This window comes from Python bivittatus, unplaced genomic scaffold (genome assembly GCF_059951505.1).
Source record: "Python bivittatus isolate LINGU-HERP-01145 unplaced genomic scaffold, Pbiv_v1 ctg000980_np1212, whole genome shotgun sequence".
Classification (NCBI taxonomy): Eukaryota; Metazoa; Chordata; class Lepidosauria; order Squamata; family Pythonidae; genus Python; species Python bivittatus.
In genome coordinates, this window is record NW_028277125.1 from 13,039,704 (window position 1) to 13,064,588 (window position 24,885).

General features: G+C 37.7%; 1 protein-coding gene across 1 annotated transcript in view; it reads right to left on the minus strand.

Annotated features, from left to right (window-relative positions):
• The window catches only part of NLGN1 (neuroligin 1), a 455,947-nt gene that overhangs the window by 285,818 nt on the left and 145,244 nt on the right, over positions 1-24,885 (minus strand). The window contains exons 2-3 of the mRNA XM_088132065.1: positions 19,464-19,523; positions 1,494-1,646 (exon numbers count right to left, since the gene is read on the minus strand). Of these exons, the coding sequence (XP_087988191.1) occupies positions 1,494-1,646; positions 19,464-19,523 (213 nt within the window). The remainder of the gene's footprint in view (positions 1-1,493; positions 1,647-19,463; positions 19,524-24,885) is intronic.

The following is a 24,885-nucleotide window of genomic DNA, read 5'->3' on the forward strand; positions in this document are numbered from 1 at the left end:
GCATCTGGATACTGAACTTTGTGTTACACACAGCTATTAAATTGCATCGTTCATCCTGCCAGCAAAAAGGGAAGGTCTGTCAGGTGAAGAAACAATAGCTTCACCTCATTTCAAGAACTGAAGATTGATTTCATTCATAGCCAACACCAAGGAAAGTAAAATCTCTTTTTTTTTTAATCTTTAAGCCAGTGCATCATTTTTTAATCGCCTGATAAAAGCAGAGAGATGATTTCCAAAAGACCCAACAGGAAACCACAAGATCAAGCCCAAAAATGAGTTTTGAAGAAGCAATATTATGACAGATCTAAAGTTAAGCCACATGACCAAGCAGTCTTCTCTCAGTTTAAAGCAAACCTGAGTTTATAGATCACACATCACTTTATCACTCTGGATTACATACTCCTATGCTTTTAAAACCATTACAAACAACAGTAGAATTACATGCATCTAGTGATGTGCTTCTATAGAGGAAACTCAGAAAACAAAACATCAAATTCATTCCTTAGCAGCATTTATAAGCTCCTAACCTAAGCCTTCCGCAATCTGATGTCCCAGACTGGATAGTTAAAAAAAAAAAAATCCAGGAAGAAGGCAACTTCTGTACCATGGGTGTCCATGGGGAATGGGGTGGGGGGAGCAAAGGAAGAAAATGTCAAAACATGCATCATGATGTTTCAGTGCAACCTCCACCCCCTTTGTGCATGCGTCATCAGCAACAAAGCTACATGAATGTGTCCGTGAAGTCACCTGAAGCTGAGACTGATTTGAAAGAGATTTTAACTTTTCCAGTCATGCTAGCTGGGCATGACTAGTTTGGGGAAAGCGGATTCCTAAATCCGTACCGTGCCTAAGAAACAGAGTTTCCAATTCAATTGTATTCATGTAAACAACAGAGGCTTAATGTACTTCTCCACAACCAAGACTACAAAATATTATCCCCTTTAAATAGCTTTTTCTATCTGGAACTCTCTTAAGCCGTAGTAATACATTTCTGCTTTAAGGTGCTAAGCTAAATATAAAAGCTGACACTGGCAGTGATTAACATTTCTCAAACATTCTTATTATCCAGAAATCCAGAAATACATAATGAACCTGTCAGAACAGTATTCAGGTTTTTGTCTCCTTGCAAACAGAAACAATTACATCTCATCTTGCACTTGCCATTTGCTTTAAATTCCCTGACAATATGTACAACTAATCACCCTAATGTTAATACCAAATACATGCGGGTAGCAACAACATATAATTCCAACAGCATCAGCACTGTGTTTTTTTTAAGATGGATTTTTTTTCTTGGTCATCAGAACAGAATATAATTGCAGGTTACTCTGCACAATAACCAATTCAAATCAACCAATAAAAATACTTCCTATATTATAAAGCAACATTAAAAAAGAAGAATCTCTGTCTCTTTACATCTACATCTACAGCCTTTTAATCAAGAGAAAGAACCATACAAGGCAAGAACTAATTAAATTCAGATTCTTGCTTACCAAGTACCCCAAGTCGGTAGTTGACGGTGATGACTATCACATTGCCATAACTTGCGAGCACACTGCCATCATATAAATTTCCAGTGCCTTCCATGTAAGACCCTCCATGAATATACACCATGACTGGTTTGGGTCCCCCACTATCTCGAATGTCTGCAAGAAAAATATTAAGAAACATGATATCTCAAGAATGTTATGATGTGCACAGAATTTTTAAGTTGGTTTTTTTCTTTCTTTCTCAAGCTGTTTTTTTTTTTTTTAATGTTTCCCAAGCAACATATATAAATTATTACATTATTATCTACTGTTGGCTCAGCTAGGTGGAAGAATCTAGCCAAACCTGGAAGATCTTGGAAAGATAGGTATTGTAGGATCTAGTTAGTACTTGGATGGGAAATCTCAGGGCTCTTGGTTAGAGTGTGAAGCCAAATACATCTTGGGAAAAGGCAATGGCAAACCACTTCCTTACATTTATACAATTTTCAAGCAAATTTACCTTTTCATTTGATAGTTTTTAATTGCTATTATGATTTTAATAAGCATTAGATAATCATGACATCTTAATGATTTTATGAAGCCTAAACATGACTATCCAAAGATGGAAATTAAGAATTAATGTATTTTGGGACTGTTCAATTTTTTTTTGCTTCTAGGTTAACCACCTGAGTTGTAGGAAGCATCATACAGAAATTGGTCTTTCTTTTCCCCCAGAACATCTCTGAACTGCATTATCCTGAACCCAAATTAAAAAGCAAGACTTTTGGGGATGATTGCTTTGATTCAACATTCTCACGATGAGTTTCCTTGGTTTATTTTGTCCAGACTAGTATAAGAAATATTGATCAACCCTGATCAATTCTCCCACAGGTTACCCCTCTTCCTATCTAAGCAAAGTGCATGCAGATCTGGCTGTTTGCAAAGAAAGTTCTCCAAAAAAGCTCGGGAGATGAGCAAGGAGACAGTGTGTGTCAGCAAAGCTACCCTTCCAGCTAGCTGTTTCCCCCTAGTGTTGTCATACTTTTCTAATTACAGCCATCTGGCTATGTGAGAAAGGAGAAGAGATGACAGAGCCTTATTCAAAAGATAATCTTTGAGAGGAATGGAGATCCTTGCAAATCAGAGAAGAAAGCTGCAGGGTTGTGGACAACATGAACTTGTTAGACTTCCAGAAAAGAGTCAGCATCTTAGAATGTCCAAACTTTGAAGGATCCAGAAAAATGGACTGTTTTACTGGGGGAAAAATGGGTCCCTATAAGTATCGGAATAAGCACAATAAAGGGAGACTTAATCAGTTTGGCATGGAACTTTATTATGAGGTTGATGTGCAAATTCCAGATCAACCACGCATTCTGTTGCCACTGTTAATCCATCTGCATGGAAAAACACACTAATTTTTGAGAGTATCAAATATGTTTATCATGTGTCTTCCATGGAACATCAAATATGTTTATCATGTCTCTTTCATAGAACCAGAACTTACATTATCAAAGACAGGACAGACTCTCCCCTTTTTCAGGCACATTATGAATCACTAAAAATGCCAATTTCACTTTGGCAATGTTATAAAATGGTGAGAGGCCAATTTCCATTTGGAATAAGAAAAGGTAAAAATGAGGAAAAACTAGCTAGCAATTGTAGGACAATCAATATAACTCAAATGATGAATGTGCCCAGCATCAAATTGATGTGAGGAGTATTAGATCACCAGATAAGACAGGAGAAATTTATATTAGAACAATGATTTACACAAAAATTGCACCTGGGAATTATGTTGATTTATTTCAAAACAAATCATGACTTAATATTCCAATTGTGGTTCTGGGCTTTAATTGCTGAGGTATATATGGGATAATGTTTGTTAAGGTTATGCAATGATCTGGATTCTAAGGTGATTTGGAGCACAGTGGGAGAGCACGTCACACTGTCAGCAAGTCCTTAAAGAAACATTGTCTTTTCTTGGACTCGCACGGCTGCCTAGGAAAAAAAGCACATTTGATTTAAGAAGGAGCTGGCAGATGCAACGTGCACACCCACGCCTGCTCTGAATCAGCTTTTCCCCTTAGAATCCAGATCACTGAACACCTTTAATGTTTGTTAATAGGCCAACTTAATACTCAGATAGATTTGGGAGGGAGAGCTGGTTGTTTTTCCTTAGTTAAGTTTTGATTGGTTTGAAACCTCACTGATTAGTTTTAAACAAGGAAAAGAAAAGAGCTAATTTAGTTTGAGTAGAAAGGAGGAGAAGGGATAAGCCCCTATTGATGAAATACAGAGCCCCTGTTTGACAAAACACAGAGGGACTATAATCAGCAGCAAAACTGTTCAAAGCTAAAACCTGAGCAACGAACTGACATTTCCCGCTTCTGCAAAGGGAACTAAGGTCACTCTGATGATCACGTATTAATGGTTATATAGGCCAATATTAATGGTGCCTTGCAGAACAAAAAAAAGAAAAAGATAAAACTCTGCCACGAGAAGTTTAGAATCTAAATATCAACAGGAGGCTGGGTCGATATAGGAGCAGAAAGCAATGGTGGACCCTGCCATTATGCCGAGTAAAATAGCTAACTTGGATTCTTAGGTAAAGGGAACAAATTGTAGGTTACTGTACTTCATAATAACAATCTTGAAACAGTTTTATTGGTTCGCCACTTGTTTCTGAGCTCAGCTCAAGGTGCTCTTTTTCCTTGTCCTGTCCTAAACAACTGTGGTACAAGGTATCTGGAAGCCTGCCTCTTCATTAGCCAAATTCCTTTTACGGGCCTCTTAAAGAACGAAGATTGGTGGGGACTCAACAGAGTCTTTTCTACAGCACAGAGTTTACACAGGTCCCTCTCCACGCATGTTCATCTAGCTCTCTTATTGCTTACATTTTGACAGCTGATGAAAATCATAAAATTCTGTGGAACGCCTGGCAACACTCTACGATCTTTTATCGCAGTGCATACATTCTGCAGGGATTAATAAAGTATATAAGCTAACTAAATAACTAATTTGGTCTGGACCACAGAACAAACAGGATGCATAGCTCCCTTGGTCACAGTCTCCCCCTTGGAGGAATATAATGAATATTTCTAAATTTGGATACCTTCTAGGCCATGCATTAAGATCAGCTATTGTACCAGTTGGTTTGGCTCAGTAGCCGGGAGAAAGGCATTCTTAATGATCGCGTTCCAGTTGTGGAACTCTCCCCAAGAGAAATGAGTCTGGGCTGCATGCTATCACCTTTCGATCATAAGTGAAGTCTCACCTGTTCACCCAGGCATTTGTAGGATAACAACTACTCCAAAATGTCATTAAACTTGCCTTTTGGTTTACTTTTAATGTTATGCAAATGGGCACATATTTGTGACATTTCTCCTCTTTTAGAGAGGTGGTTGACACTGGCAATATAGCCAGTTTGTGCTTCAAGCTAAATGTTGAAATGACATTTAGTTTTGCCTATGGAATCAAATATTTGTCTCTGCGGCTCAACCTTAATTAGAATACCTAGGGATATTTCACACTTCCTTCCACATTTCTCTTCTTGATGGCTATTTACCCAGAGCACTGGCTTTTTATTTTTCTACCATGGATGCAAAATGAAGGGACCAAAAATAAATTATTAATTTGGGAACCACTAAATGACTGTTCACAGCAGAAGCTGTAAGCAGCTAATTGTATGCTTGTAGGTAGCACAGGAGGAGATTGTTTAAGAATTCATCTTTAATTAAAATTACATTGAATTACAGAGCACCAACTGTGAATAGTAATGAAATCTTGGTAGCACCATTTGGTTTATCTGGGCAAATGGGGCAAATAGGGTAACTGTTTTCAGAGAAATAGCCATATCTATTTACTGAACCTTGTATTCCAACATGAAATCAAGTACAAGGTATAAAGGGGTCTGTGAATAAATTCAGCCTCCATAATGCCTTTTTTATGACTTCCTTCTGAATATTATGCTCCCAAAGGTTAAGGACAGGCAGTACTGCAAACTTCTCTCAATTTATCCATATGCCATAGCAGATAAGAATAGAGATGATATAAATTTTCTCCATGCTACACTGTCAAAAATCTCACTGCTGACCTACAAGAAATCCACCTCTATGAAAAGAAGGGGGTTCTTTCCACTCAGAAAGTTCCTAGTCAGAAATGTATTGCCAGGATTCTATTTCCCAGAGTTCTGAAAGTTCCAACATTACTTCTGAACCACAGTGAAGTCATGTCTTCATCCCCTCCAGTTTATACAAAAAAATTGGGCATTAAAACCAATTTCAACAGAAATAGATGTCTACATTTATGTAAGAATTATTATTTGTAGAAACAGAGGTTTAGCGCCATGGGGGGGGGGGGCACGAAGATTTAAGAAGTTTTGTAAACTACAAGCAAAATATGAGTCAGCTGTGGAAGATGGTGGCTAGAATATCAATGCAAGTCAATGTTTTATGAATAGATATATCATAAAACATGAAGAGAATGTGCTACTGCTTTTGCTTTGGATAGATTTCACCTACACTTCAGGGTCAAGGGTGATGACTTTTTGGTGGCTGGGTGGCACACTCAACATTTCTGTGGGAATAAGGTCCTCGGTGGGCAGTGTGTATATATAAATTCATTTAAACTTTGTGTGTGTGTGTAAAAAGATACATAAATCTGGTAAGACCCATCTGCTGGAATGCTTTCTTAGAACAAACAAGTGAGAGGGCAAAGCAACTGGGAAATGGACCAGGGGGAAGATATTTTAGCCCATTGTCTGGATTGAATATCTCAGCAAGTTGTTTCCAAAGTTTGTTTTTTAATTTTACTGGGTTGAAAGGCCAGTCCAATGGCAGACAACTGGGAGCAGCATACATCCTGATTTCCATAAGTCAGATTTAAAACAATTCAATAGAAACTAAGCATATTAAAACTTAAGTTTTAATAAATAAGTAGCACCAGGAACATTCATCAAATGAATCAGTCAGGCAAGCCAAAAAGAAATTTGTCATCAGCGGGAAGAGGCACACAGCATTCTAGTTCCCAAGACCACTAAACCATATTTTAGTAGCCTTCTGGAAAACCAGTACAGAAGGGGGCATTTGGATGACTGGAGGATGATGCTATGCCATAGAAGTGGAGCAGGAATTAAGAAGGTTTGCTTCCACAGCCCCTAGAGATGGCATACCCTAAGCAAAGAGACATGAAGGGAGCCCACTCTTACTGTTACCATATTACAGTGTCTCAGTCCAGACAGGGTATTTTAAACAGGCTTAGAATCAAGCCAGCATGAGCACAGAACAAGAGGATCTCTGTGACATTAATAAAAAGGTTGTCATCAATGAGTAGAACCTGACTGCAGTGAAGAAGTATTCACAAATATATGTGAAGGCTTTCATGTGTTCCCAAAACCTACATAAGGAGGAACATTTGAACAAGCTTTGTTTATTTAAACTGAAGAGAAGAGTAAGAGATGTCTTCAGATATTTGAAGGAAGGATACATTGAGGATGGAGCAACACTGATTTCTGTTTTTCTACAGGGCATTTTTTTAAAAAAATTGAACAGATTTGGCCTAATCCCTCTCTAAAAGCAAGTTCTTGTTAAAGATGAAAATCTTTGTTCACACAAATCTTCTAAAGAGCCAAGTAGACTGGAGAATTACAAGTATGTACTTATTTTACCCCAATGAAGGGTGAGAAGGGAACCACAGATCTCTTTGTATGTTAGAGTAATGCAATCTTGGCATTACCATTGCCCAACAGCCAACAACTTAACCTTGTCAGCTAAACAGGCTTCCAGGAAACACTGGCATTTAATGCAACTGAAATTATTGTGGGCCTTCTTTAAATGAAGAAAGGCAAGTTACATCAGCTTAAAACAAATTAACATGAATCAGTATGACAGAATTATACCTTGGCATCTCCCCAGATAAATTGCAAGGTGATCCTACTCCAGATTATGAGGACATTTTGAACCAGGCCAACATGTTTTTTTTATTTAACCAAGCAAATACAAGTTGTGGTCTTCAAAGCCTTGGCACTGTTTTTCAAGCTGTTCCATAATTTATGGTGAACTTTAAGTTTTAATGTGACAGAAGAGGGAAATTATTAAATACAACAGGGAAAAATTTACTAACTGTGTAATTGAAATGTGACTTTTATTATTAACCCCCTAATTCTTGCTCCTGGGCCCATCCACTATCTAACTGGGACTCTCAGCATGTTAGTCAAAGACCAGCTGGGGTCCTCAGCCCAAGAAAGATTGCACACTCTTGACTGTTCAGGTTATTTATGGAATGCTAATGCAAGCTTGCATTCCTCCTCCCTTACACCTCTGTGTCAGTAGGAACAACTTCAAAGAATTCATAATCTGAGGTAGCTGCCCCTAAATCTATTTGTGTGGTACATTACAAGGTTCTGCTTTTGACATTTGAAAATATATTTCCACGGTACTTCATGTAATTAGAATGTAGATGCCTGCAAAGCAGTTACAGCAGCAGAGTTCCTCCTACTAGACTGTATGTCAACAAAGGTCCATGAGACTGTTCATTTGAGTAGCCAGTGCAGATCCCATTCTGAAAACTTAAATTAACAACTGCATTATATAACATATTTCTGAGAGGTCAGTATTGATATCCAGGGAACTTGACGCCTTTGAATTCCAATATTTTGCTCTCACTCTTGCATTTCAATTACTGTTTAGATCACCTATTTTTGTATCTTATGGAGAACTTCTTTCTATATACATTTGTGATCCTTGGAGCAGCTGCTTACTTGGTTCTGAAAATGCAACTATGTTTAATATCTGGATTTATAACACTTTAAAGGATATCATATCCTTTATTTAGCCATAAGCCTTTCAACTGCTACATATATGATCATATGATGTGATGGAATTGACTTATGAAGGCCAGGCTCAGGGAGATAAACGTGTTCTTAGCCCCCAGCAGGAGCGTGGGAAGTTCAAGAAGATGAGGCTGGCACCTCCCTAAGGAATTCACGGTGTTGTGGCTGTCTGGCTTGGGAACTAGGGTTCAGTCGGGGGAGATTTTCTGTCTGGAGGTTGTAGCTAATAAATGCAACAGAACTGTATTTGCATTGTCTCTTGGAGTTCTTTGGGCTGAACCTGACATATAATATGATAAAATGCATGTGCATTGGATTTTACTTCTATACTGCGGTATAGAAATTTATTAATTCAGCTTGATATGGTGTCCTTAATATTAAGTACAGTTGGTGTACTTAATATTAGCCATACAGCAGATAGAGAAGCCAAGGTTGAGGGAAATGGGCTTCCTGATTACCACTGTGGAACAGGAAGAGTAAAATCAGGGAATTTCCAGTGGATAGTTCAGTTCAAACTGACAGCATTATATAAACAGTATATTTTGTTATTGTTCCTCTGAATCAGATTCTTGGCTGGTGGGAAAGGGCTGGTGGGAAAGGACCCAGTCATAAACCCTGGCTTTTTGCAGTAGTTGGGATCCTCCTCCTCCTCCTCCTCCTCTTCCTCTTCCCAGAAGAGGACATTAATGAGAGATTAATGTCATTAATTTTCCCTCAGCCCTTCACCAATCCTTCAATCAGGGATAACTGGTTTTCTTTGGTTGTTTGGATCACAGGAACAGCTCCTCAGATCTGGAAGTTAAATGGGGCCCTTTAAGCTTTTGGTGAAGTTCCTAGAGATCATTTTTAAAAAGCCACCTTGGGCTCCTGGAATAAAAGCGGGAAATAAATCTCATTACCTTGGCTCAAATTGGTGCCGTACTTATTACAGTCTCCCATACAATAACCAAGTGTGTGTTCAGATCCTGAGGTTGAGTTAATAACCCATGTTACTGCCCGATTGCACCACCCATGCCTGATTCTTAGAAATTTTAATTGTCTTTCCAAGAGGTGACAATTTTCCTTCTGCAAGATTTAATTTAGGCAAACACTAAAAAGATTGCCAAGTTCCAAGCAATAGCTATGGCTTGCAGAAGTCAGTTGAGACCTTCTTTATTATTAATTGTTTCAGGTTTTTCTGTATTTAAGTTTTCCACCTATGCTATACTGGCATGGGGCTGTAAATAAATAAGAAGAATCTAATAGCTATATAAACTACAACTACATAAACATGCTACCAAATTATAGTTTTTAATGTGATTAGAAAGTGAAAACTATTAAACCCTTTGTCAGAGGTTAATTGTATAAATTATATTTAAGTTTAATTAAGTGTAAATGTAAAATAAAATAATATAAATCAGACACAGTTGCTCTCCACACCCAATCTGCTTTTTGGAGTATGATGGCTCAGGATAATAGTTAAAGGCCAAGAATCCCCAAAAAAGATTGCAGAAAACTGGTTTAAAAGTCCGTTTAGGACATCCTTTGTCATTCAGAATCACAAAAGGAAGTCTTGCTTCCTGAAAAGGTGTAGAAGTTGTCTCCACCCTTGACAGGGTGAAAAATGTTCACATATTCCATTTTGTGGAAGGCACATCACCCCAGAGAGAAGAATAGGGAACAGTCTTAAAGGTGTCTGAATAATTGAACTCTCAGGAAAATCTGGAAGAGTATCAAAATTTAAGGATGCTGCTGCTGCTCCTGCTGATAATGATGAAGATAATAGACTTTTTTTTTTTTTTTTAATAAAACAGGACCTATCTTAAGAAAATCAGTTCAGACACAAGGGATAAGTTCAGCAAGATAAGCCAGATGAATAAATTATATCATGGATGGGCAACTTTTGTTTTCTTATTTCTTCACCCTCAAAGGAACAGTGAAATGATGATGGCACAAGAAAGGGCTGTGCCAATATTTTCTGCTCTTGTTAAGAGCTACAGGGGAAGGTTTCAGAAGGAGAAGAAGTTCCTGAAGCAAATGTTTTAATTGTAAGCCACCTAGAGTCATAAATGTGAGATGGGTGGATATATAAATTGAATGAATGGATGGATGGAGACAAACAGCCCAGAACTGCAAGATTTGAGATATCTGGTTGGTCAGGAAGCAGAAGTAAATAAAACACAATGGAATAATCAGAAAACACAAATGTTCAAATCCATGCCCAGAGCTTCCTGAATGACTTTATTGGGTTGCCCTATTAGATAACCTAACAGTCTTTTCCTATTGCCTGTCCCATGCATGAGCTACTGAGATCTTGGACCAATGATGCCAATGCAAGCTAATTAGATCCAAGGGTGGCCCCTTTAAAATGGTAGGTTAGAGATTCATTATGGGACACTGGAAATTAGCCAAATTAGTTACAGTCTTTGGCTCATGACAGGGAGAAATTTTGGCTCTTGCTGCTTGGACTAGTTGTCTTCTCTCAGTGAGTCTTGTGCCTTCCAGCTACGCTAGAACTACAACCTTCAGAAGTTCTAGCCAGCAAATCCAGATGACACCCCATTGGGGGAAGCCTATCTAGATTAAAGATGAACCTGACCAGAGGAAGGAAAGGTATTATAAGAGTCATGGAGCCATGCATGCTTCACGCTGATAATTGAGTAACTAGAGCTAGAATAAATTTAAATATTGGAATACGTAATAGAAGGGTTTTAGACTTAAAAGCAAGCTGCTGGAAAGAAAAACAATAATTAAACTGAGAGAAGAGTTCTTGTATAACTTATGTGGTACCAGACAAGGGGAATGCTGGCAGCCTCTTCATTGCTTAAATTTATATGGGAGCTACATTCCTGGACACATTGTCAGAAGTTATTCTCCCCGTATCTTCAAGTATTACCAACACAAATATGTAATACAGTGCAGTGCAAACTTCCCAAAGGAGGGAAACGTAAAACCATAGCAAAAGTGAAAGCTCTAATAATGTGAAGTTTTAACTTGGGATATTTTCATGGGTATAAAATGAGAGATTTAAAGGCCTTTTTGTATCATCCGTTCACACGGTATAAATGTGTACTTGACTCCTGCAGCATGGAATCGACTGGCTACCTCAGATTAATACACATAGTCCCACACTGTAATGGATGGCATGAGCAGGGAAGATTCTGGAATGGAAGTTCAAGGTTGCCAGGAGGGGGAGAGACATTCCAGAGCAAGCGCCTCCTCAGCCCGCAACAAGAGTGTGGGGAGAAGAAGAGGATGAGGCTGGCCCCTCCCTAGAGTCTCACGGGGTATATTCACTAGTATGGGGTTAGTCTGGCGAGATTCTGTCTATTAGGTGCGAGCTAATAAAGGAACTGAACTGTACTGGATTGCCTCATTGTTGTTCTTGGGCTGAACCTGACACACACACAATTCTGTTTAAAAGTTTCCAAAAATATAATTATTCTGATTTTCCCATATTAATCAACAGGGGCCTAGCTTCAGATTCAAAATGTGAGTCACATTAGATACCACCCCCCAATATTGTCATGTTAGCAATTCTAATAGGAAACATACTACTGAATGTTAACCGTGCAATTAAAAATCAGTGTAATTAATTTTATATATTCTTTTTTATTCTCTTCCAGGAGGGTAATTACAAAACCTCAGAAGTATAGATCAAGCTGTAATGTGTACTGCATTCCTTTGTAAAAATGAATATAAACTCTTTTTTGAGTTGATCTTGATTTCCGGTGATTTCATGACATGCCCATATAGTTTTCTTCACAATATACAAATGGTTTGTCATCCCCTACACATACACACACACACACACACACAGACACATATTTCCCAGCTGATCTTACAACCCTGAATTTCCAGACGTTCTCCCATCCAAGTAATAATCAGCTCCTATCACACTTAGTTTTTGGGATCAGTAAATGTCAGCTAGATGTCAGCTGGGTGTCTTGGGAGGGGCTCTCCTATAAATAAAATCGAGATATACAGTATGTCTAATTAGAGCTGGGTTCAGGGTACAGTCCCAAGCTTTTCTTGATCCTCTTTGGATATGACGATGTCATCAATTTTTATTTTTTTTAAAGGAACAGAAAGGAAGGAACATTGAAAGCAAAGGAGTTCACCTCTTATTACAGATTTGCTTGAAATACACTAAAGCAGTGCTCCAATATTGGTGAAAGATATGTTGTCTGAATGATCTACTGATATGATTTTTATCACAGATGTATGATCATTGTGTTTTCTTTTCCAACTTACTGAGACCATTTGGAGAAGTGTCCCATCATGTGTGTGCCCCCCAAACCACAGACTTGTTTAGAATTTAGAGTACAACTTCTGAACAATGAGAATGATTTGTGGAAGGAACAGGGGCCTTACTGAACAGCTTCTAAAGGGGTCTCAGGCAGGGGCCTCCACAGGGAATGGTAGAAACTGGCCACGATGGTGTGATCACAGCTCCTCTTGTGTTTTTTTGTGTGTCACAGGACTAGGTGAGGAGGATGCAATGGCTGGACAAGCTAGAGAACACATCCCCACTTTTCATCTGAAAACCAGCATGTGACTCAACTGAGATCATTTGTCTCTTGCAACTTCTAATTTCTTTCTTCATTTATGTATGTATGGATGGATGGATAGATGTATTTATTTATTTTATTAAATTTATATGCTGCCCATCTCCCCCAGAGGGTGATTCTGGATGGCTCACAATTAAAATCAAACAGTAAAAATATAAATATCCATATTAAATTAGCTAAAAAAATAATAATATATAAAAAGACTATATACAATTCAAGATGAGTGGGGGAGGGCAGAATTGATTACCCCACCAGCCAATTCCAACAATGTTAGCCGCCATCAGGCCCCCAGGCCATCTGGTGTAGCCAAGATTTCACACTCTTCCAGAAGGCCATGAGAGTGGGGGCGGACCGCATCTCAGGTGGTAAGTTGTTCCCCAAAGTGGGGGCCATGGCATAAAAGGTCCTCTTCCTAGACCCTGTCAGCCAAATAAATAAATATTTGTTTAATTATAATGAAGGCTGAAAATCCTACATATCTTTACAGGTGATGACACTTTACAACTGCCCAGGTTGTCAGCTTGGATCACAGTATTATCTGGTCTCAATTATAGTTTAAGAACCCTTTCCCCATTATTTGCTGGTTCAATCAGAAAATAATGAGAAACAGCTATAGTTATAGAAAAGTCAGGAATGTAGCAATTTACTCAGAATAATCTTCTAGGTGTTTTCCTTATGTTTTACAGCATATGCTGTAAAAACGATTCAGAAGTACTTTGGATTTTCCATGGTGGGGAGGGGGGCACAATTATTTTAATTTTAGTATGTGTAGCCTACCTAAATTGAGATAAAGTAGACATTTTTCAGGCTGCTGCTTTAAGGAATCTACTCATTAAACAGAAACATCTTTTATTCAGCCTCATATGGAAACCTGTGAAGCCAGGGTATTTAACACATACCAGGGAAAGTATGCACAGACTTTTTTTTTTAAAAAAAAGATAATTATTTGCAATTGAATGGGTCAGTTTAGTTCAAATATTCCAAGTAATGTTTAATCAGAATTGAGGCCTATTGACTTCAATACAACATATTGTCTAGAAAATGGATATACTGCAGCCTTAAGAGATTATGATTGTCTCTCTCTGAAATCAAGATTGATATTTGTCTAATTTCTGAGGACCAATGGACAGGAAAGTAAAATAGGATTTTCTTTTTCTTTTTTTGGAATGCTATCTCCAAGGAGGACTCCTTGATTCCATCACTGTCTTCCTTTTATGAGGGAATGAAAACCTACTGATTTTCAGAGGAACGTTGGAATAGATAACATTTGGTTTATTTATTGCAGTCTAGGCTTCTGTTTTGTTCTTGTTGTTGTTACTTTACTGCCCCAAAATGTATAAATGGTATACTATACTGTTCATTGTCTAGTTGTTTATCATAAAGAATGGTAGTCTACCTGTGGAAGGATTCCTAGAGAGGCTGGGAATTGCAATGCAGCAATATCTGGAGTGCAACAGATTTTATTTTATTCATTGTGGATGCTGCCTGATTCCAACTGACTCTGGGAGGCTCACAACGTTATATACTCTTGTTTTACAGCATTTCTGGGTCAACATATAAGAGGTCCTCAAAGCAACTCACCACATTTTAAAATTCAATAATAATGGAGAGAAGAATAGAAGTACAATATTTATTTAAAAAGTAGTAAAATAGCCTTTGACTCAAGTTTAGCTCTAGCTGTCTTCATGAACATGTCTGCACAATTTTCTTGGCAACAGCACAAAGCAAGTTGCTTTGGGGAAACATAGTGTTGAGTCTACCGCCCTGGAACTTCCAAGTGGTGTCTCAGCCAAGTACTAAACAGGTCTGACCCTGCTTGGCTTATTTCAAGGTCAGCCAAGTATTGCCACCTGCTTAGAGATGGCCCAAAACAGTCAAAGAGTAAGAGAGATTTAAAAACCTGAGAAAATAAAAAGTTCTTCAGCTCGTGCCACAAGTAACACCAAAATGAGTGCCAGGCACAGTTCTCTGTTCTGCACCTGGAGACCAGCATTGAAAAGACTTCTTCTGTAGTCACTTGTTCACTGCACTGCATTTTGGAGAACACGTGGAGAATGATCTTGGAAAATTTCTAATTTATCAAAGTGAAATTTCCAGCAGAAAGTAGGGCATTAATTAAGAAATCATGTAGGATGTAGGCGATTTCAAGATTTAAGTACTGGTAGGCTCACCTTTTTGTAAGCTCAGCAGTTTTTATACTTCTTTGTTTGAGTGAGCAAAGTGATCTGTAAACAGTGCTCATTTACTAGGTCACCTGATTTGAAAAAGTTTTCCAGTTCTTTAAGAATTGTGTGTTTAGTGATCATGATGAAGGAACACTTAAATGAATATTCATGTATACGGCATCGAAGACAATGGTTCCCTTGAAGGAGAGAGAAGCTGCAAACTTCTACATCTTGCTTGAAGGACCTTCTTTGAGATGGGTTGCCTCATCATTATTTACCTTGGAACCCTCACAAACATTCCTCCAGTGCTTTTAAGAGACTACTGGTAGTTGTCACCTAATATCTACAATTGGGACCAGCAACTCCATCACTAAGCAATGTGGTCATTAAGTGAGACATCACATGACCGTGATGGACTTACGACCTTACTTCCACCATGGTTGTTAAATGAGTCACCCACAGTCGTTAAGCGAGACAACACGTGACTGGGACTTGCGATTTACTGCCAGCTTCTCCATTGACTCTGCTGGTTGGAAGCCAGCTGTGAAGCACACAAATCCTTGACTGCAGGATGCTGCAATGGTTATAAACACCCGCCTGTTGTGGAGCACCTGAAATTCGATCAGAGGACTTTGGGATGCTGCGACCATCGTAAGTGCAAGGACCTGTCGTAAAGTTACTTTTTTAGCATCATTGTAACTTTGAACGGCTGCTAAACAGGGCAGTTGTTAAGCGAGGACTACCTGCATAAGAATAAACCTGAGGATGTGCCATTGCTTAGGCAAAAGGCAACTGAAAAAAATCATTATAATGATACAGGATTCAGTGAAAAATATTTGGAAGGGCTGAAATGCATATTCTGTCTCTATTTCTCAAAGTTTAAAAAAGTCTCTGAAGCCTCTAAAGATAATTAGTCCCAACTTCAGAGAACTTCACTATTACTAACTTCAATAGTCATCTATTACTAATAGAAGAGGTGCCACCCAACCAATTTCATAAAAACTACTGAGTTACTTCTGACATTTCTCCTGTCACTGCTAGCTAAGTTCAATCTGCACAGAGATGTTTTCACTTTTTTCCCCCCCAAAGAGTGAAAGGTACTGATTAACCTGACAGATGTTTTAGCTATTAGAGCCTGCCCCCACAATTATGTGACAAATTAGAAAAGCTACAAAGTTCTGATGGGTGAAGAGCTGAGCTTTGAAATAATTTCTCAAAATTATCTGTGAATAACACAGGCTTTCCCAAACTGCAAACCGAATAAACTAGGATTATAAACCTCTTAGTATCACACAATATCCATTTATTAATTTTGATTATATAGGCCACTATTAATGAGGGAATTGCTCTCAGAGCTTTGAATGTTAATAGGGTTATAGATATAACTAATAACTTGTCATGGAATGCGTAAGAAAGTGTGAGTGTAGGTAAAAAGTAGCAGAGTGCATGATTTTAAATATCTGAGTTAAAAATCCCAAAAGTATTTTTCTACCTGCAAAAAATATCACCCTAAGGTAGATTTTGTGCTAATGTAGTCACTATCTAATTAAGGTGGCCAGTCCAGAATGGATCAACTTCTTCATTTTGCTACCCATGTGAGACTATAAAAACATGAATGTTTTCAACAATGTAATAAACATTTACCATGTGGCTTGTAAGTCTTTTATATAACTGAGCCAAACAGTTTCATAAGCCTTGTGGGTCATAATTTGAGGTGGTCTGTATAACAGAATTGTGTGAAAAAGTGGAATTTTAAAAATCCAACATTTTATTCTGCCAGAGCAACTTCTTACTCAAGGGGAAACATGACAACTGCTGTGAAATCTACATGGCTCTGTGTGAACTCCAAGCATGTCTTTGGAACAGTACGACCAGATGATTTTCATCTTCATTGCTCCAAGTGCACTCTTTCAACAGTAGGATTTGGCTCCAATTTTTCTCCTTTCATTTCAGCCAGGCCTTCTGAGCTAGGCTAATAAATAATTCACTGGTTTTAGTGGTTTGAAGGTTTTTTTTAAAAAAAATATTTTATTTTACTTTAGATTGTTGGACATCTTGAACATCCTATGGATGGGGGGCAGAGTATGAACTGAAATAATAAATAATTTCATCTCAGATATAATATCTTTCTATGAGGTGTTTAAGGATAAGTATAATGGTTAAATCTGAGGATAAATATTACTTGGTACAAAAGAGACATAAGAGGATCCATAATGCATAAGGTCCTGTCAAAACAGGTAGTCCTCTTTTAGAGGCCACAATTGGGACCGGCAACTCAGCCATTAAGCAAAGCGGTCACTAAGTGAAACCACAACTATGCTTATGATCTTACTCCAGCTTTCCTTTGCTTTATAGACCTGTGAGGGTTATAAATGTGAGGATTGGTCATTCAGTGACTTTTTCATCACCATCACAATTGTGAACGGTTGCTAAACAAGGAAATCGCCAAATGAGGACTACCTGTAATTTTCTTCATATTTTAAACAGATTTGTGTGAGGGGAGGGCATCTAACTGAAAATTCAGGGTTTTTGTTTTGTTTTGTTTTGTTTTGTTTTGCAATGTCAGAATGGTTACTCAATTTTCTCACCATTAATCAATTAATGATTATAAGAAAGTGTAGGCATCTACATATACCAGAATAATTCTGAATCACTGAGAGTCCAATCTTTTATTTTTTGTTCCCTTTCTTCTGCTTCCGTATGTGGGAACAGTGCAAAGGGTACAGCTTTCTTTTTCTAACATCAGAAAAGAACTGCCATAAAGCTTTTGCAGTGGCCAGGAGTTAAGTATCCATGCTTGGAATGCCAACTTCCTAAGCATGCCCTTTGACATCAGTCTTGAATGCAAATCTTATGACCTCTTAAAAACAGGCAGGCGTAGAGATATAAGCAGGAAGCAAGTGTGCTACAGATTGACATAAATGACACGGGACTAAGATGAAATCGGTCCCAATGGTTTCATTCATGGGAAAATTAACTCCCTTTTCTAATTCTCTCTCTCTCTCTCTCTCTCTCTTTGACCCCCAATTTGCAGTTTATTATTTTTATTTAAAATAATAAATAACTCAATGTTTGTCTGTTCAGCCAACATTTGAATTAATGACACAGTGGAATTTGGGAGTCCCTGGGGTGTGTGGGGGGTCCTCAACAGCAGGGCAAGCCCAGTTTAACAAATTAACTGTGTTAAGGGAGCAAGATTACTCTTTCATGGAAAAACAATATTTAGAGACTTCTAGGTAGCAGAATATATTATGGTATCTCAGTTAAGCATTTGCCCTTGGTGTTTTATTTAATTCAGAGTGAAATAAAAACAACACACACACACACACAATGAATACTAATTGAATAGTTTTGAGTATCAGAGAAGAAAAACACAGTTGGTCTGTTCCAGGATCCCAGAAAGGGAGGGAATGAGGAGGTTTAAAAGGAAACTACAAAAATGCCAGTGAAAATAAAATGTCTCAGGACAGCTTTCTAAATTTCTTCAAATTAAACCAAAACAATCATTTCTTTATCACCACAGTTTACCAACTCCATTATTCCTATTGTCTCCATGTAGGTAACTGCACCTTATTCATCTTGTCTAGACTTGGAAACTCACAGGGGCAGGTCTGGTTAGTATATGGAAATCTGGTTATTTGTAGTTAGACTGGAAATTGAAGAAACATCTCAGAAGAGGGCAAAGGCAAAACACGTCCATACTTTTGTCAAGAAAACTCAGTGGTTATGGCCATGTAGTCTCCAGGAGTCACTTTTGCTTCAGATTAGGCTTTATATCATTAAGAACAAGAATAACTGGGGTAGGTCTTTAGGATTCCATGTAACTGTTCTCCAGTTAGAAAAAAATATTTATATATCCTGTATAAGGACTTTTCCTTTCCCCTTGTTCTCCCATTCTACAAAAGTAAAACTGCATTCAGGACACTGGGATCTGATGCAAATTAAGTGTAGCAATAATCACAATATGGTTGCTTGGGATACATTTTTATAACAGCATTTATCACACTTTCAAACACATTTCTGTAAAATGGAAATAAGTGGGTGACAAAAAGAAACAAAACACATTGCCTTGATATTGAGTGAAACTGATCAAAACAGGGGTTAGAAAACATGCAAGAAGGTATACAGAGTGTTTCCAGAGTGTGTTAGTTATCATGGACAAAATTCAGTCAGAAGTGGGATGCAACACAGCAAGAGTCTGTTCCAAGGAAAGAAAAGCAAAACACCCTCCATTCGTTTTAAAATCACTGTTATTAAAAGAACTTAACAACATTCTTTCTTTAAAAAAATAAAGTATGTAACAACAAGCAAGAAGACAAAACACATCAAAAATGGGAATTAAAAAAACACATCTTCAAAAGAAGACAAGAAGAAAAAAAAGAAGGGAGAAAAAAGTTTTTCAAGGGGGTCCTTGTCATGCAAATCAGTTTGGCGGGGGGAAAAAATATACCTTCATCTTCTGCACCTTCGTTTGCACCTAAATCATCTGTCTGTTTCTTTGTTAGGGGACCTAGGATTGAGAATGGAGAAAATGGAGGAAAAAGACAATTCAAGAATATACAAGATTGAAGAAAAAAAATAGTCAATATTAAACTTCCAAAGATGTTTCAAGAAAAACTCTCCAGGAGAGAGATGAATAATTATTATGTTATTATCTTGAAAATGTGTTTTCCAGTGAAATATCTCTTATTGGGTATATTTATATGCTTTTTAATCAACTTCTATGTCAAAAAGCAAATATGCAGTTCAGAAATTATATTAAACAAGAACAAATCAATATCTAATATTTTTAATTAAAAAAAATTAAAATACCCACCATATACAAAGCAACAGCCAAGGAATGTTTTCATCTGCTTAATTAGCAAATTTATTTTCAAACACTGAAACCAATAAATTTCAGGGAACAACAGTTTAACTTTGGCTTGCATTACAGACATACCAAATTGAAAAAGCAAGATGAAGATTTTTAAAAAAGGAATTTGTTTGAAAAGAAACATTCCAACAAATGCAAATTGAATTTCATAAATCCAGCCACAGTAATTAACAGTCTCCGGCGCTAAGTATGGACTTGATTTTTTTTTCCCAGTACACTCAGGTGTATATAATTTAAATGCAGTTCTGAACATAAAAATCCCTTTGAACTTTAGAGTACTGCTGGCATACTTGTTAAACATGAGAGATACCAAAATAGGGATTATAAACCAAATACTGGAAGGGCTTCTTTCACAAAATTGATTACAGTCTCAGCAGGTCAAGGCATTGCAAACTGATTCATGAGAATAAAGGAATTAAGACTTAAAATCATTCTGTGTCAGGAGAGAGAAATACCATTCATCAGTGTAAGATTAATCACACTTTGCAAGTGAAAATGGCTACTGTTTTCCTCAAGCATTCATTGTATTCTGGCATTCTTTCTAATTGCTCTAGAAGGAAAAGTCAAAGGCCATGAAAAACACGATTTCTATATACCACATCTTTTTATAATTTGAAAGCACACACCAAAACAACTGAAATGCAGCATTACATTTTGCTCTTTCTTCGCACTAGCACAGTTCTGTCACTTGCATGCAATATGCTGAGATGTTTCCCCCTGCTGATATACAGTGGAATCATGGGACGTTCAGGTTTGAAAAGGTAGCCAAGCACCAAGTTGAAAAGAAAAGAAGACAAATCTCATGCATAAAATGACAACTGAAGAAAACTAAGGACAAAAGAGGGGGGAACAGAGGAGAGAGATGAATAGTACCAAGAACATGGATAGGCAAGAGGTACCCAGCAGTCCAAAGAAATGCTAAAACATTTATACATCAAATATTCTGTTTTCATCATCTTTTTCATGTGACTGCAAAGTAGTAAACCAACTTGAAATCTGCAGTGTAAAAAAGCAACATGGAAATCAGAAAGTACTGTCAGTGGAAGAGAAGTTTGAGAAACACAACAAAAGATTTTCCCAAGGTCACCTCAGATGTTTGTTGCCTGAGGTAAAAGGCAAAATTTCTTTCCATATTCATTTCCAGATGCAGACCCAGCCTCTCAATTCAGTATTGCTGGGGAGATAAATAGGGGACTTATTTAATTTGACATATCTTCATCTGACTCCCATCACATTACAACAAATCATGCTGTTAGAGACGGCCATCACCAAATGGACGCTATTTACCCAAAGGAACATCTTCAAAAGTAAAGATGGTGGGCCTCTCTTCCCTCACTTTTTGAGTCATGTATTATTCAAAGCCATACTCATTTCCATCAAAAACTAATATTCTTGCTAATGCATAACAAGAAAGCCTTTGCACATTACAAACAACATAATGTTAACTATGAACAAATGGACAATGCGTTAGGACAATGTCCAGGCTGTTATTTTCTCAGAAAACAACAACAGCTGAGAAACAAAATTAAGAACAGAGAAATGGCAGCTGTTCTGCCCCCTTCCCACATCAGTGGAGGCACCAGATGCATCATGGTATAAGGAAGTTATTGAATTTTATAGTATTGGAACTATAATATTTTCTATCTAAAAGTGATTCTCCTTCTAAATGGAGTCTAAAGCAGCAGTATTTGACTGGTGCATAACTGACAAGTACCCAGCAGATGAAATGCCCCCTTTCATTGCATTGTCATGTTAAGAAAGACTGTACTTGTTGAACTGGTATCTACTTCACAGCTGTTAAAGGTATCAAACGGTATTCTGAAAGTCAGATTCAAACTGCTCACCTTCAACTATTACATCCATTTTCCTTCTTTCGGTGCCCTTCAGCCCAACTCATCTCAAACTAATAATAAAACAAGAAGAAAAACATTCCATCTTGAAGATTTGGTAAGAATGGCCTTTTGTGCAGCTCTATTGGTGATATTTTGGTTGAAAATGAAAGAAAATGTCCTTAGATCAACATATATATCTGAGCATATTGCCTGAATCTGGATTAATGGTTAGGTGTTTAGTTAGTTAGTATTTCAGTCCATTAGCCCTCGTGAAAAATGCAGGGTATTGCAAAAGAGAATAATCTCTCTGCTGCTTCATTTTTGTTTTTCAACCTCTACAGTCTTTCCCCCATCCTCTGGTTCCAATGCTCCTCTGGACATCATTCAGTTTGTTGCTGATGTTCACCCCATCAAAAGTGAAGGGAACACCAGCAACAATCAGTCACAAACCTCTGATTCCAAAGGGCAATGATGGCACCCTTAAGCCAGTCATCATCTGCCATAGGATGATTTACTTTAATCATGATTAATAATAAGCTATGCTTCGCCTATTATGCAAGCACAGCCAACAGAGTCTATTCTGGTAGCCAGAAATGTGAGAGTTTGCAGGCTGGGGATTTTTGTCTAATGCTCTGGTTGATCCTGGGATATCCACATGGAAATTATGTGTCCATTCACTGATGTAATTCACATGCTGTAGTAAACTAGAGCGACTGTGCTTTCTTGACAATCTTCAGTATCATAAACAAAACCGCAGTTTACTCAACTCAATATGTGATTTTCCAGAACACGCTAACCATAAAGGTTGGCTGCATACAATACTCAAGTCTAAAACACAATTGCTTATTTAATGGTTTAGCATGTTTGAGCTTAATCCAACCACTGTAGTTTGTCAAATCTGTATTCTCACTTAACATAATATCAAGCCACAGTTAAATTCAACCACGGCAAAAAACGATGTGTGCACTAAGACACTGTATAGCTGTCTGAGTCAAAATATAGCTAATATTCCAGCCCATTCAAAGAAAAAGTCATGGCTTATGGTGGTGGTGGTGTTTTCACTATAAATAATATCTCAAAGTCAGCTTAGCAAAGGAGCTAAATCATATGGAAAACAAAGTCTCTTGATTTCTGCGATGTTGATCAAGGGGCAAAGCCATCCTAAATCTGACTCCTGCCATGGCCACTTCATGATACTTATTAGTACTAATGGGAAAATGGACCACAAATCAGTGACCCAGGAGTGGAAGGCAAGGAGCAAAAGGAATTACGGCCTCTCATCATAACAATTAATGGCCGGGTTGCAGAAACAAGAAAACGGCTCTACGTGAAATAGGGGGAACTCTTTGTGAACCTGGGATTCATTTAATTTAAATTAGCTCCTTGGTCTTATTTTGTCTGTTGGTATTAAAAATATAACTCCACCTTTCACCCTGCTTCTCACAGACTTAGCGGGTTTAAAATAGCCAGCTTTAAAGAGGAAAATACACCACACTGTAACCTTTCAGAATAGATAGTGTGCCCGCAGGAAGACACACGAATGCCTGAGGCATGAGATCAAAGCATCGCCATACCAATATGGATGCTACTTAATTATTGTGTGGCATGTAATTCTTCTCCAGTTAATGAGATAGCAAAGCAGATCACATTTATTCTCTTAAAGTGATTAAAGCATACTCACGGGGGCGGGGGGAGTTAAAAGACCATAAACCCTGATTTGTGCAGCAGATAAACTCAGAGGCAGGGGCTGTTTCAATCATTCTTCTGCTTTACACTTCCAACCATTCCTGTGCCTCAGATAAAAAGGAAACTAAAATTTACAACAAATCTGATCTGTAAATTGAAGTGGGAACCAAGGAAGATAGGTTCATTGGCTTACCAGAAGGGTGGAAAACAGTGGCCAAATGAGGAGAGAAAAGTACTATTCCAACAGGGCCATAATTAGAACAGTAAAAGCAATAAATAAATAAGGTGTTTCAAGCAACTTTTCATGGGCCAAACAAGAATAAAAATCCAAACTCTGATGCAAGGTACAGATGAATAAATGCCATCCAAGGATCTTGTAACTTTATTCAAGAAACTGCAGGATTTATTATACAAGTTTGCCATTAAAAAAACAACAACTCTTATAGTAAATGACTAGTACAACTGTAAAATGAGTATGACCAACTGATAGGAAGCTGTGAGTAGCATTAATAGATGCCAAAATCTGAGTTCCGGTTTCCTGAATAGTTTCTCAGTGGAAATAGTTTCCCCACGGAAAGTAGATTTGATTCTTGTACGTCTTTCTCAAGGTCTTTTGAAATATCTTTATAAATACCCATGATGCTATACCCTTTCAGGGTAAGCAAAGAGAGCAAGAAGAGAAAAAAAAAAGAAGTAGGAAGCAAAAGAAATTAAGGGTAGGAGGTAAGGAAAAAATCTAACACAATCTATTTAATACTAACCCCATGGACTATACCTCTCCATATCTTTCTATCCCTGCAACCTATTCTTGATCACACCACTTCCATAGACTGATTCATCCGTTGCCTTCTGTTCTTTACACTTCTTCGCTCTCATTTCATTTAGATAGGGTGGAATGTTTCTTAAGTCCCCCATTCACACTGCACCCAACTTACTTTACTTACTATGCCTCTCCTGATCTACTTAACTTTCACTTCCATATCACAAAATAGTCAGAAGCACACTCATTAGCAGCCATGTTATTCCTTTTAACAAACATTGATTCCTCACAATAGAACGCATACTATCCACTCCCTTTCTATCAACATCTACATGTTTGAAACATTTATCTATCCATTTCTCCGATCTTTAGTTAATTGTCTACCCAAATACAAAAAGTCATCTACTTACTCTAGTTCACCATTTATATAGAACCTGCAATCAATGTCCCCCCCCCCCTTTTTTTTCTTGTCAAACACAAGTACTTTGGTATTTGGTACATTAATTTTCAAATCCATATTGCTTGCTGCTTTGTACATCTGTCTAACATTTCAGGTTATTCAGGTTCTTGGCCAACAACATGGCATCATCTGCATATAAAAGTACACATCCATTATTGTCCCCAACAGCACACCTCAAACATCATCACAGACACTCTTCACACATTCACCTATAAATACATTAAATAACTCATCTGACATCCTTGTCTTATTCTTTGTTCA